Source organism: Capra hircus, chromosome 18, assembly GCF_001704415.2.
Source record: "Capra hircus breed San Clemente chromosome 18, ASM170441v1, whole genome shotgun sequence".
Lineage (NCBI taxonomy): Eukaryota > Metazoa > Chordata > Mammalia > Artiodactyla > Bovidae > Capra > Capra hircus.
In genome coordinates, this window is record NC_030825.1 from 14,342,504 (window position 1) to 14,360,149 (window position 17,646).

General features: G+C 52.8%; 1 protein-coding gene across 3 annotated transcripts in view; it reads right to left on the bottom strand.

Annotated features, from left to right (window-relative positions):
• FBXO31 (F-box protein 31) overlaps positions 1 to 16,897 on the bottom strand; it is a 41,658-nt gene extending 24,761 nt beyond the window's left edge. For 2 of the 3 annotated variants that reach the window (XR_001919434.1, XM_018061826.1), the window contains exons 1-3: positions 16,527 to 16,897; positions 3,999 to 4,070; positions 187 to 273 (exon numbers count right to left, since the gene is read on the bottom strand). Coding sequence is in view for 2 of the 3 variants with exons in the window: in XM_018061826.1 (XP_017917315.1) it covers positions 187 to 273; positions 3,999 to 4,070; positions 16,527 to 16,875 (508 nt within the window). In the remaining variant the exon portion in view is untranslated. The remainder of the gene's footprint in view (positions 1 to 186; positions 274 to 3,998; positions 4,071 to 16,526) is intronic. The other variant, XM_018061827.1, reaches the window with a different exon arrangement.

The window sequence follows — 17,646 nt, forward strand, 5'->3', positions numbered from 1 at the left end:
CGGAAACCCAGCCCATTTGTATAACTGCCCCGGGGCCACCACTCAGGAGGTGAAAATCAGCAAAAGCCAAGGAGGCCAGCCCGCTGCTGGGACCAGAGCCTGGGTGACAGGCCCTGCCAGCAGCATCTCGGCGGTGCTCGCCACAGAAGCGGAAGCCAGGGTGGGGTTGAGGGTGGGGGTACGTACGGCAAGTGTACACGTCTCTGTACTCCATGTGCTCATAATCGGGCAGAATTCTCATGAAACGTCCCGACTTCACGCGTGGGTTTATACCTGAACAGACACAGCAGGCAAGGGGCTGAGGGGGCTTCCGCCTTCTCGACAGGACTCGCCACTCGCTCACCCATGTCACACGCTTCCCTCACGTCCTCGACCCCTGGAACCTGCAGGCGCACTCGCCATGGTGGCAGGCCCAGCCAGGAGGAATCGTAGTGACAGGCGTTGCTGCCAGTCAGCGATCCATGCTGAGAACTCCCCACAGCAGGCCCACTCAGGACTCCCCCGACCCCAGGCTCTCTCTCCATCACCTACCACGATCACCAGGCTCGCTGAGCAAGGAGGGCAGAGGTCACACTCACAGATACGGGGTTTGGGGAGCCCTGTACCCCGGCTAGGATCCCCGGCTTGCCTGGTGCATACCTGGCATGTCCTTCATCTGCTGCGTTTGAGCATGCTGTTTGTGCTGAAGGACGGTACTTGCCAGCCCCTGAACTCAGTCAGACCCCTCGCTCCTGAATCAAGGTAGCTGGGCCCACTATCTAAGGAGGAGAGGGGTGACTTTCTTACACCACCTCTTCCGGAAGCTAAGGACGAGGCCCTCAGAGCAAACTCAGAGAAACACGGTTCCAGGGCTGTGAGGATAGAAGCTGAAGCTCACGCTGGCCGGGGGAGATCAGACACTCTGGGATGCTGGTTAACAGAATGCGAATCATCCTCTGCACTTGGCAACCACTTTTGAGGGGTTGAGAGCCAGCATTATGACCTCTGCAGATGTCCTGCTTTGCCTGTGACCTCGCTGTGGTCCTGTCCCCTCTTGCTGAACTGCCCCTCTCTCCTGCTCACCCGTCCACTCACTGTGCCCAGACATCCCCTCCACAGGACAGCTGCCCCGAGCCCCTTTGCCCACAGCTGAGATGAGCTCCATGGGGGCCTTAACTTCTCACGCGTGCTCTCCCCCAGGCACTTCAGCCCCACCACCAGGCAGGTGTGACCCTCCCTCTAGGACTATTTCAGGACTTACAGCTCTTACAGGGAACTCAAGTCACTTTGACATGATATCATCAAATGGCCTAACAAACTCAAGCGGCCCAATGATAAGAACTTGTCGTATTAGACCCTCAGGGAAACAGCTGACCATTCCCCAAAGCCAGGAAGCCGCTCGTTTCTGTGCTCACAGAGGCTACTGCGGCCAGTGTGGTTCAGACAGATACCGATGCCCACAGCGAGGGTGGCCTCCTGGGCTCCCCGAACTTAAGACTCCAACTCTGGGGGAGCAATGCTGGAGCCGAGGGTGGAGTGGGGCCCCGGAGACACCCTCAGGACAGAGGGCAGGAGGAGAGGGTACACAACCAGCTCTCCACCCCTGGAACTCTGGGCTTTGCAGGATTCAAAGGAGCATTGTTCTTGCCCCTGAGACCAGCGGACCAGAAGGAACTACACTTTCCCAGGAGTGACCACTAGGGTCCCTAGATCCACTTCCCCTGGAGACACGTCTTCTTGGGGAGTGGGACATGGAGCAGAGATCAGAGAGAAAACCAAAGTGCAAACGTGCACAGGGAAGGAAGAGCAGGAAAGCCTGTGCAGACCAGCACTGGGTCCAGGACCAAGGACAGGGACCAGGACCAAGGACAGGGACCAGGTGCGGGGGGGGGGGGCGGGGGGGGGGGGGGGGGCGGACCAGGACCAAGGACAGGGACAAGGTGCAGGGAGGGGTGGGGACCAAGGACGGGGGTGGGGTGGGGGGAGGGGTGGGGACCAAGACCAAGGACAGGGGTGGGGTGGGGGGAGGGGTGGGGACCAAGACCAAGGACGGGTGGGGTGGGGGAGGGGTGGGGACCAAGACCAAGGACAGGGGTGGGGTGGGGGGAGGGGTGGGGACCAAGACCAAGGACAGGGGTGGGGACCAGGACCAAGGACAGGGACAGGGTGCAGGGAGGGGTGGGGACCAAGACCAAGGACAGGGACAAGGTGCAGGGAGGGGTGGGGACCAAGACCAAGGACGGGGGTGGGGTGGGGGCAGGGGTGGGGACCAAGACCAAGGACAGGGGTGGGGTGGGGGGAGGGGTGGGGACCAAGACCAAGGACAGGGGTGGGGGTGGGGGCAGGGGTGGGGACCAAGACCAAGGACAGGGGTGGGGTGGGGGAGGGGTGGGGACCAAGACCAAGGACAGGGGGTGGGGTGGGGGGAGGGGTGGGGACCAAGACCAAGGACAGGGGTGGGGACCAGGACCAAGGACAGGGACAGGGTGCAGGGAGGGGTGGGGACCAAGACCAAGGACAGGGACAAGGTGCAGGGAGGGGTGGGGACCAGGACCAAGGACAGGAGTGGGGTGGGGGGAGGGATGGGGACCAGGACCAAGAACAGGGGTGGGGGGAAGGTGGAAGTACAGGACCAAGGATAGGTGCGGGGGTGGGGAGGGCAAGGATGGTGGCTATGGTGGGCAAGGATGCAGCCCCGGCCTCTAGCAAGTGGGGAACTGGGATGCTGGGAGGTAGCAGAAGTAGGGTCGGGACATGCAGGGCTCTGGTGGGAGCAGGGATGTAGGGGGAATGTGGCCGCCTTAAAGGTACAGTCGAGCACCAACACCAAGAACTGCCCATGTCCAGGGTGGCTGGGCTCCTCAGAGGAAGACCCATGAAAACCCAGAGACTCTGACAGGAGATTTCCCAACTCGTGAGCAAACTAACCCAGGAACACTTGCCAATCTAACACCCACTAAGTGGCCACGGGATCAACATGGAGAGAAGTCTGAAGGGATGAGGAATTCAGCCTGGATGCAGGGGCCAACTGTGGCCCATGGCCTGCCTCCCCGCACTCTGCTTGTGCAGGGGGTGTGGGCCACGTGAGGAGGGGCTGGCCCCCCGGGGAGCCCCCCATTCTGAATCACAGGTGTTCCCACAGAGGACCCCAGCCGTGGCTTCCTAGGGAAGCTGCTCAGGGAAAAGCACCACCTGGTCTGAGTGTTCTCTGCAGAACTGGTACAAAGTGCAAAACACAGTGAAAACCACTGGTACAAAGTGCAAAACACAGTGAAAACCAAAATCTACCAAGATGCTTTTAAGATGAACAATTAAGGTCCTTTCCAGAGAACTCAGCAGGTCTCCCTTAGGCCAAAGGTCTTTCTTATACCGTCCTTTACAACCCACCCCCGGGTGGGGAGAGGCAGGATGCCCTCTGTGGGACTCTGGGTAGCATCAGTGCCAACAGCCTCACCCTTGAGGGAGGGCCAGAGGAGAGATGCTTGGGGCAGGGGCTCTGGGCATCAGGGAGCATTGCTGGTGACTCTGGAAGGCAAAGGGGTGGGGACAAGAAATGGGGGGAGGGGCGGAGACTGGGGGCTCACCACTCCTGCAGAAAAGCGAGCTGAGGAAGGACAGGGCTGGGGTGGGGAGGAGGGGCCCAGCTGCTGTTACACATCACGGTCACCCCTGCTGCCACATCCCCAACCAGGCTGCAGGCCAGGGCCCAGAGAGGGGCACCTCTGAGCCCCCCAGAGCTGTGTTCAGGGCAGCCACGTCTCCCAGATAAATGACACCTGATGCACTGGTGCTGCAAAGTCAGGGTCATGCTTTGGCCAGAAACGGGGAGAAGAGAGCCCCCCGCCTGCTCAGTGCTGTCGTGCCTGGGCTGGCTCCACAGTGTCACCTCTGACTTTAAGGGGGCATCTGAGAACTGGCCCGTGGGCTGAGGGCCGGGGACTTTTACTTTACGTGGCTGCTGCTAAGTGAGGGTCCGCCTCTGGAACCAGTCAGCGGAGCATGACAACAGAGTAACTTACGCTTGGCATAGACATCTCGACAAGACACGCCCGTGATCTCCAGCTTCCGCAAGTTCTCACAAACGCCGTACTCTGTAACAAGAAACAGTTGCTGGGAATTACAGTCAAGAAATCAGAAAGCAGCAGCAATAGCAAGACTAGGGGAGGGGGCGGGGTGGACATGCCTCAGCCTTGGCCGTGTTCTCTGAGCCTGACCCTTGTCCCACTGCAGAGGTTTTATGGGCCTTCTCCACACTCAGTCAACACCTCACTCACCAGTGAAGCCACTGTTCTATTTTTAGATGACACCACTCTGAATGAAACAGCAATCTGCACTGTCTATTCTGATAAGCTCTGGAAACCTAATCGCTCAAACCCACAACCAGACAACCAGCTCATGAACACAGTGAATGCTGTGCGTTCCCATGGAAATAAGACCATCACTGGTGTCAGGGTTCCACAAAGGCCCCAGACCCCGGTGCGGCTACTGACTCTGAAGTGAAGACACAGCTGGGGCTGCCCAGGGTAGCCTTGAAGCAAAACCCTATACCACCTCCATGACAGCACTCTCCCCCACCTCAGGCAGGGGCCCCCGGCTCAGAGAGGTTGGTGACTCAGCAGTCCTTCCAGAAGGCCAACAAAGGGCTGTCCACCTCGTCACACCATGGCCCCTCCCCCTGCCAAGGTATGGTCTTTCCAGTGGAACGTCTGACATCAACCCAATGCTTCTATGGCTGCGAGGATTTTGACAATGTCCAAGCCAAGCTCAAGATGCAGACAGTGAAGCAACCACTTGGGGCAAGGCGGTCACCACCTGGCAACCTCCCTGAGACTGGGCCTGTCTCCCTGCCTCCCCTGCTGACCAACAGCCTGTGGCCTGCCTCGTGATCACACAAAAGCACACGTGCTACCCTCCTGCCAAGAAGAATGTGGACTCCACTCCAGAGAGTCATGCAAGTCACAAGAACTTGTAAGGAACTCGATAGTGAAACATGCTGTATGTGACCTGGGGCAGGGGTGACATGTCACATGAGCCACCAGCAACCAAGAGGCCCCAAACCCTCTCAGACCACGTGGGGGACCAGCTGGAAGGGCCACTTCCACCCTGGCCAGCGGTCGAGCTGGAGTGGGTCTGCCCACACTCTTGAGAAGAGCTCGGCCCCACACCAGACAGCCTTCATGAGTTCCCACCACGGCCAGGCAGCTGCCTGACAACCACGGGGCTGTCACCACCTTGGGTGATCCCCATAAACAGTGCCCTTCCCTTGCATCAATGTCAGTGCACTCAAACACTGTCACCACACGAGACCGGAGCCTGGGTCTGTTTGCTGTGTGGTTCTGAAAGGACAGCTCCTCCCCCTCGGTTCCAGCAGCAACCAGTGCACGTGGTCAACAAGGCCTGCCTGTTAATGCCTCGCAGACACGATGGACATGATGGTTTGGGAGCCCATTAGGGGGCAGGGGGTGGGAATCCTTCTCCTCTGAACTGCGCACTTTATTCTCTCATTTATTCTTTTATTTTTTTATTGAAGGATAATTGCTTTACAGAATATTGTTTCTGTCAAACCCCAACCTGAATCAGTCACAGGTATACATATACCCCCTCCCTTTTGAACTTCCCTCCCATCTCCCTCCCGATCTCACTTCTCTAGGTTGATACAGAGCCCCTGTTTGAGTTTCTTAGCCATACAGCAAATTCCCGTTGCACTTTTGTGATACCCCCTCCCTTTTGAACTTCCCTCCCATCTCCCTCCCGATCTCACTTCTCTAGGTTGATACAGAGCCCCTGTTTGAGTTTCTTAGCCATACAGCAAATTCCCGTTGCACTTTTGTGATACACGCGGATACTGCCAGTCAGATGCAGGGCACAGACCAGAGACGCGCCCGCACGTGCTCTGGAAGCCTGTATCTCGCAGAGGCATCAGTGCCACACCACATGCACCTCCTGGGGCCGAGTCGCTAAAGGCGGGCAACCTGATCTGTGGTTTTCCTGTCTGAGTCCAGCAATCGTCCAACCTGAGAGAAACAATGCACTGCCTCCCAGCAACAGCTCGAACTTTGGATGACTGAAACACTGACTCTCTCTGCACAACGTGTCAAGAAAAGGCACTGTTAATATCACCCAGGAGATGAACCTGCATGAGCAGACAAACCAACCACAGAAAAGTCCACCAACAATCAGAAGGAAAGCAAAGGTATGACACAGTGCTAATAAATATGGCAACACTCAGTGAGTTTTCTTCAACGTTCCCCAAACATAATATATTCACCAAAGCAGAACAATGTCACTGTGACCCAAATGTTCCTGCAAGAAATGTTTGGTATTTTCCACATGATGGGAAAGGCTTTTTTTTTTTTTAAAGTAGTGGCTAGGAATGATTCCACCTCCTCTGATTGTTCTGTAAACCTTTCCATAAGTCACTGGGGAAATGCCATAAAGTAGCGTTAAGGCCAGTGTACCTACACCACCACGGAGCCTCCCTCTCAGAAAAACTCATCCTCCTGCCCAAGATGGTTACAGTTAGCACACCAAACCATGCTGCCCACAGCTGCTTTCTAATTCCCAGCAATTCAAAAAGTTTCCTTGCTAAACTAGTACATCAGGCAGCTTGTGAAAGTCGTTTTTGAAAGTGTCTACTCTAAAACCAGCAACACAGTCTAAAAAAAAAACAAAACAAAAAAAGGTTGGGAAGGGGGAGAAAAATGGCTGGCTGAGCTAGACTTGAGGAAATTTAAATTAAACATAGAATCCAGCTATTATCCTATTTCTAGTACATTCTCAAAAGAGATGAAAGTAGACACAGAGATGTGTATTCACCCTTGCTCACAGCAGCACTGTTCACAATAGCCAAGAAGTGGGGCCAACCCCAGTGTCCATCGACAGATGACGGAGAAACAAACAGGTCCATCCTCACAGCGGGATATTCAGTTCAGTTCAGTTCAGTCACTCAGTTGTGTCCGACTCTGCAACCCCATGAATTGCAGCAAGCCAGGCCTCCCTGTCCATCACCATCTCCCGGAGTTCACTCAGACTCACGTCCATCGAGTCAGTGATGCCATCCAGCCATCTCATCCTCTGTCGTCCCCTTCTCCTCCTGCCCCAATCCCTACCAGCATCAGGGTCTTTTCCAATGTGTCAACTCTTCACATGAGGTGGCCAAAGTACTGGAGTTTCAGCTTTAGCATCATTCCTTCCAAAGAAATCCCAGGGCTGATCTCCTTCAGAATGCACTGGTTGGATCTCCTTGCAGTCCAAGGGACTCTCAAGAGTCTTCTCCAACACCACAGTTCAAAAGCATCAATTCTTTGGCACTCAGCTTTCTTTACAGTCCAACTCTCACATCCATACATGACCAGTGGAAAAACCATAGCCTTGACTAGACAGACCTTTGTTGGCAAAGTAATGTCTCTGCTTTTTAATATGCTATCTAGGTTGGTCATAACTTTTCTTCCAAGGATTATGCGTCTTTTAATTTCATGGCTGCAGTCACCATCTGCAGTGATTTTGGAGCCCCAAGAAATAAAGTCTGACTCTGTTTCGACTGTTTCCCCATCTATTTACCATGAAGTGATGGGACTGGATGCCATGATCTTTGTTTCCTGAATGTTGAGCTATAAGCCAACTTTTTCACTCTCCTCTTTCACTTTCATCAAGAGGCTTTTTAGTTCCTCTTCACTTTCTGCCATAAGGGTGGTGTCATCTGCATATCTGAGGTTATTGATATTTCTCCCGGCAATCTTGATTCCAGCTTGTGCTTCTTCCAGCCCAACATTTCTCATGATGTACTCTGCATAGAAGTTAAATAAGCAGGGTGACAATATACAGCCTTGACGTACTCCTTTTCCTATTTGGAACCAGTCTGTTGTTCCATGTCCAGTCCTAACTGTTGCTTCCTGACCTGCATATAGCTTTCTCAGGAGGCAGGTCAGGTGGTCTTGTATTTTCATCTCTTTCAGAATTTTCCACAGTTTATTGTGATCCACATAGTCAAAGGCTTTGGCATAGTCAATAAAGCAGAAATAGATGTTTTTCTGGAACTCTCTTGCTTTTTCGATGATCCAACGGATGTTGGCAATTTGATCTCTAGTTCCTCTGCCTTTTCTAAAACCAGCTTGAACATCTGGAAGTTCACGGTTCACATATTACTGAAGCCTGGCTTGGAGAATTTTGAGCATTACTTTACTAGCGTGTGAGATGAGTACAATTGTACGGTAGTTTGAGCATTCTTTGGCATTGCCTTTCTTTGGGATTGGAATGAAAACTGACCTTTTCCAGTCCTGTGGCCACTGCTGAGTTTTCCAAATTTGCTGGCATATTGAGTGCAGCACTTTCACAGCATCATCCTTCAGGATTTGAAACAGCTCAACTGGAATTCCATCACCTCCACAAGCTTTGTTCATAGTGATGCTTTCTAAGGCCCACTTGACTTCACATTCCAGGATGTCTGGCTCTAGGTGAGTAATCACACCACCATGGTTATCCAGGTCGTGAAGATCTTTTTTGTACAGTTCTTCTGTGTATTCTTGCCACCTCTCCTTAATATCTTCTGCTTCTGTTTGGTCCAGACCATTGCTGTCCTTTATTGAGCCCATCTTTGCATGAAATGTTCCCTTGGTATCTCTTATTTTCTTGACGAGATTTCTAGTCTTTCCCATTCTGTTGTTTTCCTCTGTTTCTTTGCATTGATCGCTGAGGAAGGCTTTCTTACCTATTACTCAGCCTTAAAAAGGAAGAGAGGCAGACACCCGACACAGCCTGGCTGAACCTTGAGAACGCTGTGCTGAGTGAGATGAGCCCATAGCAAAAGGGCAGCATTGTATGGTACCACCGATACAAAGTCCCCAGAGCAGCCCGATTCATAGAAACAGAGGTAGAAATGGAGGGTACCAGGCGCTGGGGGAGGGGAAACGGGGTGTTACTGTGTCACGGGGACTGAGCATCCGCTGGGCAAGATGGAAGAGTTCTGGCCATGGTGGTGATAGCTGCACAGCCACATGAATGCATGTAATGCCGCTGAACTACCCACTTCAAAAAGGTCAAAGTGGTACATTTCACTTTGTGTATATGTTACCACAATTTAAAAAAGAATTAAATTGCCACTTCCAAATATTCCAACCAGGAAATTTCCAAAAATCTGTTTAACGCATGTTTCGCCAAGAGGGAAAAACAGGCCCGGAATCTGGGCTGAGTTAACACTGAAGCTGCATCCTCCTGTGACCCGACCACCAGGGGCTCTCGGCCCTCCTCACTCACTTCCCGTCCAGTGAGGTGCCTCCCTGTCTGGGTTTTACCCAAGCCCCCCACCACAGATGTGTTTCTTAATGTGCAGGAGGTCTTTTCTGTCTCCACGGGGGGTGACAGATGATAGTTTCCTCCTTCTCTGTTTTCCACTCTCTCACCTCTACAGGAGAACCCGAGGGTTACATGCTACTTCCCAAGACCCTGGAAGAAAAGACAGAGGTGAACAGAGCTGGCACCTGTGCCTGCCATGGCTAGGACGTGCAGGCACTCTGTGTCAGAATCAAAAGTGACAAAGTTAGCGACATCCTTCTACGGGCTGCACCAGTCCTGGAGTCCGCAGTTACAGGGCACTCAGTCCATGCTCCAATAAAGGCCACTCAGGAGGGCTCTGCCACGCTGGATGGCCACAGAGCCAGGACCAGCTCTGACGCAAGCGAGGGGCACATAGGATGAGAGTGGGAACAGGGGGGCATCCTGCTGCTCCAGAGACGGGGGTGGGGGTCCAGGGCAACGCAGGAGCACGGCACAGGCAGCAAAGCGCCCAGATGGGGCAACCTGTGGGTGGAGCCGGCAGAGACACACCTGGAGGCACAGGTGGGGCTCCAATGTGGAGGCCATTGCACTGCCAGGCAAGGCAAAGGCAGAAGAAAGGCTAGGGGGGCCCAGCCGTGGCCCCCAGAAAGCAGCAGTGGGAGGAAGGCAGCTGGGGGAATGCGGCTGGGTTGTCTCTCACCTGCTGTAAACTCAGTTCCCCAAATAAAACCAAAAGGTAATATTGATTGGAAATGTAGTTCATTTTTCTTTGCACTAGATTAGGGGATAATTATAACCCTTAATAAAGTATGGTTGGAATTTCTTAGGATGAAAAAGGAGGCAGAGGCAGAGATGGGAGCTGGTAGAGCAGAGGGGGTCCATCAGGCTTGGGGGGGGGGGTGTGTTTCAGGCAACTGGCTTTCAGGCCTCCTGCTCTGAGGACACCCCTCCAACAGCAGAACACGGGTTCCAAACTCCTGTGTGTCCCCCAGCTCGCTGCTTTTCTTAGCTGTTACTGTAACTGCATGAAATGCCTTTTTAAAAAAAATAATAATAATAATGTAGCAGATCTGGAAAAGCACTTTGCAGCCAGCTCATCTCAGGATCGGAGGAGGCAATGGCACCCCACCCCAGTACTCTTGCCTGGCAAATCCCATGGACAGAGGAGCCTCGTGGGCTGCAGTCCATGGGGTCGCTGAGGGTCGGACAGGACTGAGCGACTTCACTTTCACTTTTCACTTTCATGCATTGGAGAAGGAAATGGCAACCCACTCCAGTATTCTTGCCTGGAGAATCCCAGGGACGGCGGAGCCTGGTGGGCTGCCGTCTATGGGGTCACACGGAGTCGGACACGACTGAAGCGACGCAGAAGCAGCAGCATCTCAGGATGGACAAATGTAAAAACCAAACCTAGATGCAGCCCATGGGCATTTCCTATTAAACACTTAGAATATTCGGGCTGCTAAGCAAACAGTTCCCCAGGACAGCTGATACCACCTACACAGTCAATGAGACTTCTTCCCAACCAGCTCCACCTCTGCAAAGATGAACAGCCTCAGTGCCAACAGAAGCCTCGCCCTTCCAGCCAGAAGATGCTGACCCTGATCAGCTCCATGACGGGCACCCACTGGCCAAGGGAGCCCCACTCCCACTGAGGCCCATTTGTCATTCTTAGATACTGCTTCCTGCTACACGCACCCCTGCTGGGTCTCACCACCCATTCCTGAGACCGGGGGTAAGCAGGAGTCTGACTCTGCCATCACGTCTCCCCAGACCTCCTCTCAGATTTCAGATACTCCTCGACACCCCACTAATATTCAGCAAGCAGGCCTGCTGGCTACTCCGGGTTCCTCCCCTGCCCATCACCATGGGGCAAACAGTGAGGGCATCACTGGCAAAGGATGCGGACTCATGAGTGAGAACCCAGGCCACCTCCTGGACCAGTCCTGGGCTTCTCAGAGGACAGTGGTTCCTCCAAAGTCCCAAAGACACACTCCTTCCAGCCAGAAAGACAAACCAAGATCCTCAACTGCATTACGTAACCACTCTGTAAACACAGCGAAACAGTGAATACAGCCCAGCAGTTCTTCCTGGCAAGGCACCCATGTTTGTCCAGTTAAACATGGCCAAGGGGGAATCTTGGCTTAGCACTTCCTGTGGGCCAGACACGCTTCCTATCTTGCTGCTCTGAGGCTAGCGATGTCCGCTAAGAGGAAGCGTCTCCTGTACCCCTCCTACTCTGCTAACTGGAAGGATTAGGTTTCTCTGTGGAGCAGCATACGTGATGCAACTCCCAAAAATAAAGAGCCTGTAGTCCTGTCACTGAGCAAAGCAGGACAGGATAAGAGCTTCCCTCCAGTTCTGGGACCCTGCTGTGTGTCCAGGAGGCGACCTGGCTTCCTCTTCTCCTGGTTGGGACAGGGATGCTCCTACTACCTGGACAGTCTGTTTATATACCACCACCCACCCCATACCCCCCAAACAACCAGTCTGAACAGGGATTGCTTAACGAGAACCATAAAATATTCCCAAAGCCAACAACCTGCCCACTTCACCTCCTCTCTGGATGATCCTTCCAGGCTCAGCCATGTTTATCAAAAGCCACAGTATTCACATTTCACGTCAGCATACCAAACAGAACAGAAATAGTGTTTTCTTCTGTATGCAAATACAAAATTGAATACTACTTTTGATTTTCCCATTTCTGTCATACAGCTCAAACATTATGGGAAAAGGATATTTCTAATTATGATGGAATTTCAGCCCACCTTAGACTTACAACTGATCCAAATATTATACAAATATTATTCCAGGGGTCACTGAGGCACTTACCATCAAGAAAAGAAATGGGCAAACTATATACTATAAAGTTGAAACCTGACTTTATGTCTCTTGTGTCTTTACGTGTGAGCATTTCCTTTGTTTCTAAATATATCTTTTGCTATTATTTGAATGTTCTGAGTTGGAATCACAGTCTGAATTTTCTAGACGCATTAGCCTCAGGTAGACCTCACAAAGTGCTGCAGAGATGAACCGTGTTAAAAATGGCCAGCGTTTCAAAATTCACCAACTAAACAGTGAAGTATTAACCAAGAAAAGCCTCGTCAGGGTCAAAGGCAAAGAATGGACTTGGCTTCTGCCCTATGCTCTGAGAAATGACGGCTTATTTATAGCCCCACAAGCAAGTAACTGCAGGAAGCCTGGAGCCAAAGGGGTGATGCATCAAAACATGGCTGGGGGTGGGGGTGGGGGTGCGGGGGTTGGAAACGGGGAGAGGCGGAACCCAGCTCACAGCCAACCCCGCGCCGCCCTGCCAGCCAGAGCGGCTCTGCTTTCCCAGAAGAGGGGAAATATCACTTATTTGGTGTACTTGCCCCCAAAACAGAAGCACCTATTTGGCTTCTGAGTAGCAACTTTCTTTCGCCTGCCCAAAGAAACTATGTAATCCAACAGCTCCATTAGGCAGGGGGCTCAGAAAACCAAATTCTGTAAAAACTACTGATTTATTATTGCTGATTTACTATTGCTAGGACACTGAAAAACAGACTCTCACTAGCACTGTAAACAGCCACCTCCCTCTAAGTTTCTAGGGTCCCTCCCCCACCACCCTCCACCTGCCCCCAAGTCATCCTCTCATTTTAAAAAGAGCCCCTGTCTCACCTGTCTTGCCCACAGCCCAAAACTAATCTTAGAAGCAATAAAACACAGGGGTAAGAAAAAAAATTTTTTTAAACAAAACACAGGTGTGCAGCACCCTCTTCCCCAGATTGCTTGTCTTCTCCTCTGGGAAAACTGATTATTAAAACACAGAAAGCAAAGGTACAAACACTGAGCGGCAAACATGCACACTCACTCACGCCTCACTCGTCCTCCCAGGACACTAACAAGTGTCAGGGTTGGACCTGGGGCTTCAGAGCCAGGAACTCCGGTAGGCTGCGACTACCCACCTCCTGCTCACCAAGGCTGGGATCGCTTTGGTTTTTGCCTCTGTGCGCACAACTTTGACCCTATCTCCCACCACAACCAAATGTCTAGTTCAGGATGGAAGATGTTTAGGGGCTCAGAGAAATGAGGCTTGTCTCACACACCACTATTCTTATACATATTCCAGTTGTAATCAGACTAACCCTATGGGATGCCTATTAATGCTACATGGGACTGCCAACCATCCAATGTTGGACCCAGATGAACTGGAAGTTAAAGTTACCAGAACAAACAAGTGAAACTGAAGACCTGGCTGTTGACAACCTCCATAACCTCGGGATGACGATCATTATTTAAACCGAAAGCTACCAGTACATAACTTTGATTAACGCTGTAACTTTTGCAAAAGCGACTATAAGTGAAGTTTGAAAGTAAAGGACTATTGACTATTAAGAAAATGTTTTGCATATTATTAAACAGAAATCGATCCAGATTAAATAAAATCTGCAAATCAATAATAAAAAGAATAACACTGGGGGAAAGGGGCAAAGATTAAGGATACACGAATAAGAGAAAACAAAGAGTGCCAATAATTCTGTTTTTTTAATGCGCATCTTCATGAGTTATCAGCCATCTGCAAATTAAATGAGATGCTGTTTCTCACCCAGATTGGCACAGATTTTTAGAAACAAATGGTTCAAACCAGAAAAAATTTAGGGGATGCTGGATTAAATGACATAACGAACCCGACCACAAAGGCAGCTCTGTGATGAGCACAGAGCACTTCTGTTACCTTCAGTGTCTTGCCTGTGCATGCCTCGTGACAGGTGTACAAAGAGGAAAACACACCTGTTAATATCTGGAGTGAAAAATCACCGCCCCGCCCCCACCCTCCCCACCCTGGCAAGATAACTGGCCAGTTTCCAGCAAAACTATGAAACTCATAGCCCACTACCCCAGCAATACCAGTTCTGGATATATTCCTCAGAGAAATTATCAAATTTAACTGCATCCAAGGAAACATATGAGCTCGTTCACTATCACACTGTGTGCAGTGAGAAAAATAAAAATGAGCAAAGGACCACACACGGCCTCTCCAAATTATGAACCGCCACACAGTGCTCAAGAAGCCGGAACCAGATTGAAATGTATTAACATGGACAGAATTTAAAAACACAAGTTGACAGATGCATAATACTCACGGATGATATATTTCTGAACTAAAGCACTATAATACAATGTTGGGGATGTTACAGGTGTATGTATATACAAGTAAACTCAACCCACAAGCGTGGCTGCTTCTTGAGGGTGGGAAAGACAAGGCTGATCTGGAGGGATTTGAGAGCTGGCTAGAAGGCTTTCTTTTTAAAAAAAAAAAAAAAGGAGAAAAATCAAAGGCAAATATGATAGAAGACTTAACTGTTATTTACTGGGGATGACTAAGAAGGCGTCTGCTTTACCATGTTTGTCTTTCATTTTTTTAATTTCTCAGAGTGAAAATTCTCCTAGCTGCCAGGCCACCTCGGTGAAGAGGAGGCCTTGACCCAGCTGTCAACGGTGTCTGCTGTCCCCAGAGAGCTGCACTGAGAGGCACAAAAGCAGGCAAGGAAAGGCTAGTCATCCTCCATCTGCCCTCACACCTTTCTACATCTTCAGGAGGACTTTTCATATTTCCACTAGAAGTTGTAAGAACCTGTCCTGAGCTGTACCTCTGGTTAATTTTACCCTGTGGCACACCTCTGAGCTTTCTGATCACACGCAAGTCTTGTTAGCCTCTGTTCCTACATATCTTACAGTTTCCCCAGAGACAACCCCCTGGAGACCACCACACAGGTTTGACTGACTGATGGAGAAACTCACAACGCTCAAAGCAACATCTGTGACAAATCTGGGATTCACAAGGGTACAAAATGCAAAACAAACCAAACGAAAAGGTGGAATTCTCTTTGCCTCTGAAAGAGGTGAAATTAAAATGGCCGTGAAGCATCATCACCAGTTAGGGTGTGAGGGCTTCATCTGTATCATCTCATTTTACCCTCAAAGTCACCCTATGGGGGCAGCACTTCCCAGTAACAGTTGGGCCAGGGAAGCAGCGTGTCCAGGATCTCAGCAGATAAACAGAGTCTAGTCACCGACGACCAATCCTGACCAATCCTGAGGGCTGACCACTGAGCTTTATGGTAGAAAGATGATGAACTGACTGACCTCCCTCTGGAGAGGATTCGGGGAAAGAGGCCATCTCGTGAGGTCTTCCTGGGGGTGTAAATACCAACAGCTGGGCAATGAGTTGTAAGGTGTTATCAAGATGCACAGCCTCCCTGCTGCCCACAACCCCACTTTGGAAAGTTACACCCCAAGAAGATAGCCTCAGAAGTTCTAAAAGGTACATGTAAGTCCCATCAATTCCTATAAAATGCACAAGGCAGTCTCGATGGCACAAGGAAAAACTGCAAGCTTAAAAGTCTAACAGTAAAGGACTAGCCTGTGGCATACACAGGCAGTGGAACACTATGAAGTTTTTTATACTGAATCTTCTATGAGATCATAAATGATACGGTCCCATTTACGGAAAAATGTGTACATGACTCCACATGTGCATACGGTGAGACGTTTCCCAAAATCTTAAGAGTGGCTCATCTTTGATAGCAAAGACCTCTGATGATTTTTTACTTTTTTCCCTTTTTGTCCTTCATTGTTTGATTTTTCTTCTTACCTATCCTTTTTACCGAAACTCTAGAGTTTAGTGAACAGCAGAGATCTGTCAACGTTTAAATGAATACAGAGCCCTGAACTCTGGGTTAAGTAAAGCTGTTTTCAGGGGATTTGTTACAAAACTATTCACCACCCTCACTTCGGACATCAGCATCCCTTGAGCGGGGCATAACCGCCCTCCAGCAATGCCTGCCTCACAACCCACCGCTTCACAGACCAGGTCCTCGCCCTCGAGACCGTCCAAACCCTCGGGCTCCCCTAACTATTCAAGTTCACCCTCATCGATCTCGTCAGCTCCGCCCCCAGGGGCTGGGAACCGAGAAGGGTGTCACAGACGTCAGCTAGTTCCCCGGCCTAAACCCAGCCCCAGCTCGCGTCGCTGCCCTCGGCGTCCTGGCCCCCGTAGCTGGGGGACCCCCTCACCCCTCTCTGAGCACCCCATGAACTCCGCCGCGCCTGGAACCCGCGCCCGCATCTGTGGCAGCGGCCCCCGGGGTCACAGCAGCACCCGGTGGCTGGGACCTTCCGCCCGGGATCCTTGTTGGATGGCAGCTGCCCTTCCACAGCCCGTGGGGACCCCACCCCAGCCCCTCCCAGTCAAGCCCCCTGGGGCCCAGGCCCCGCCCCGGCGCACTCACCCTCCCGGCAGCGCCGCCTCCAGATGGTGTCAGTGTGCAGAATGCGTCGGAACTTGGTGCAGACCTGGGCCAGGCTGGGCAGGTCGGTGCCGGGCAGCGACGCGAAGATCTCCACCAGCAGCTCGGGCGGCAGCTCCAGCAGCGAGCATCGCGGGGGCGACGAGGGGCCCGCGCTCCGGTCGTCCCCCGCCCCGGACAGCGCCGCCGAGCCCGCCTCGATGAGCTCCTCCTCGGGGTCCGTGTCCGGTTCGCTGTCGGCCGCTGCGGTCTCGGCCGGGCCCCGGCGCTGCTGGCGGCGCCGGCATCCCCGCGACGGGCCCACGCCGCAGAGGCGAGCGCACACCGCCATGCCGGCGACTGACGGCCGCCGCGCCGCCGCCGCCAGTGCGCACGCGCCGCCCGAGAGCCGAGCCCCGCCCGCCCGGCCTGAGAGCCCGGCCCCGCCACGCCGCGCCACGCCCCTCCAGGGAGCCTTATTCCCGCCCCTCCAAGGAGCTTTATCCCCGCCCCCAGAAACGCGGAGTCCCGCCCCCCGGGGGAGCCGAGCCCCACCCCTGGGAGAGCCCTGCCTCGCCACGCCCCGTCAGAGAGCCAAGCCCCGCCCCAGGGGGCCAAAGCACGCCCCTGGGGTTCGAGGCCCCGCCCCTCCTGACAGCTAAGCCACGCCTCTAGTACATTGCCGACGTCCTTGTCTGGGGCTTGGCCACGCCCACTAGGGGGGACCCGAAAAGTCTTGGGCTCGGCGTGGCTGGAAAGCCCGCCGCCTCGACCGCCCTTCAGGGTTCATTAGGTCCCTCTTCTCGCAGCCCCACCCGTCCCAGGCGGCCCCGGCCTCCGCTCACCTGAGGACTGCGGGCCTTCCGTCGCGAGCGCGGACAGAGCACCGGAAAGGAATGTCACCGACAAACGCACGACGGCCGCCCCTTCCCGACTGAGCGCACACGACGGGGTAGACAGTAGATGGCGTGCTGCCGGTTGTGAGGGCCGAACTCACCACCTCCTGAGTACGGGACTGGAGCTCTCCCAGAGGTCACTCTGAAGACCCTAAGAGGGACCCCCACCCCCCTCTGCCCTCGGAGAATGCCTCGGGAAGGCCCGAAGGCCCCTTCCAGAGCTCCCC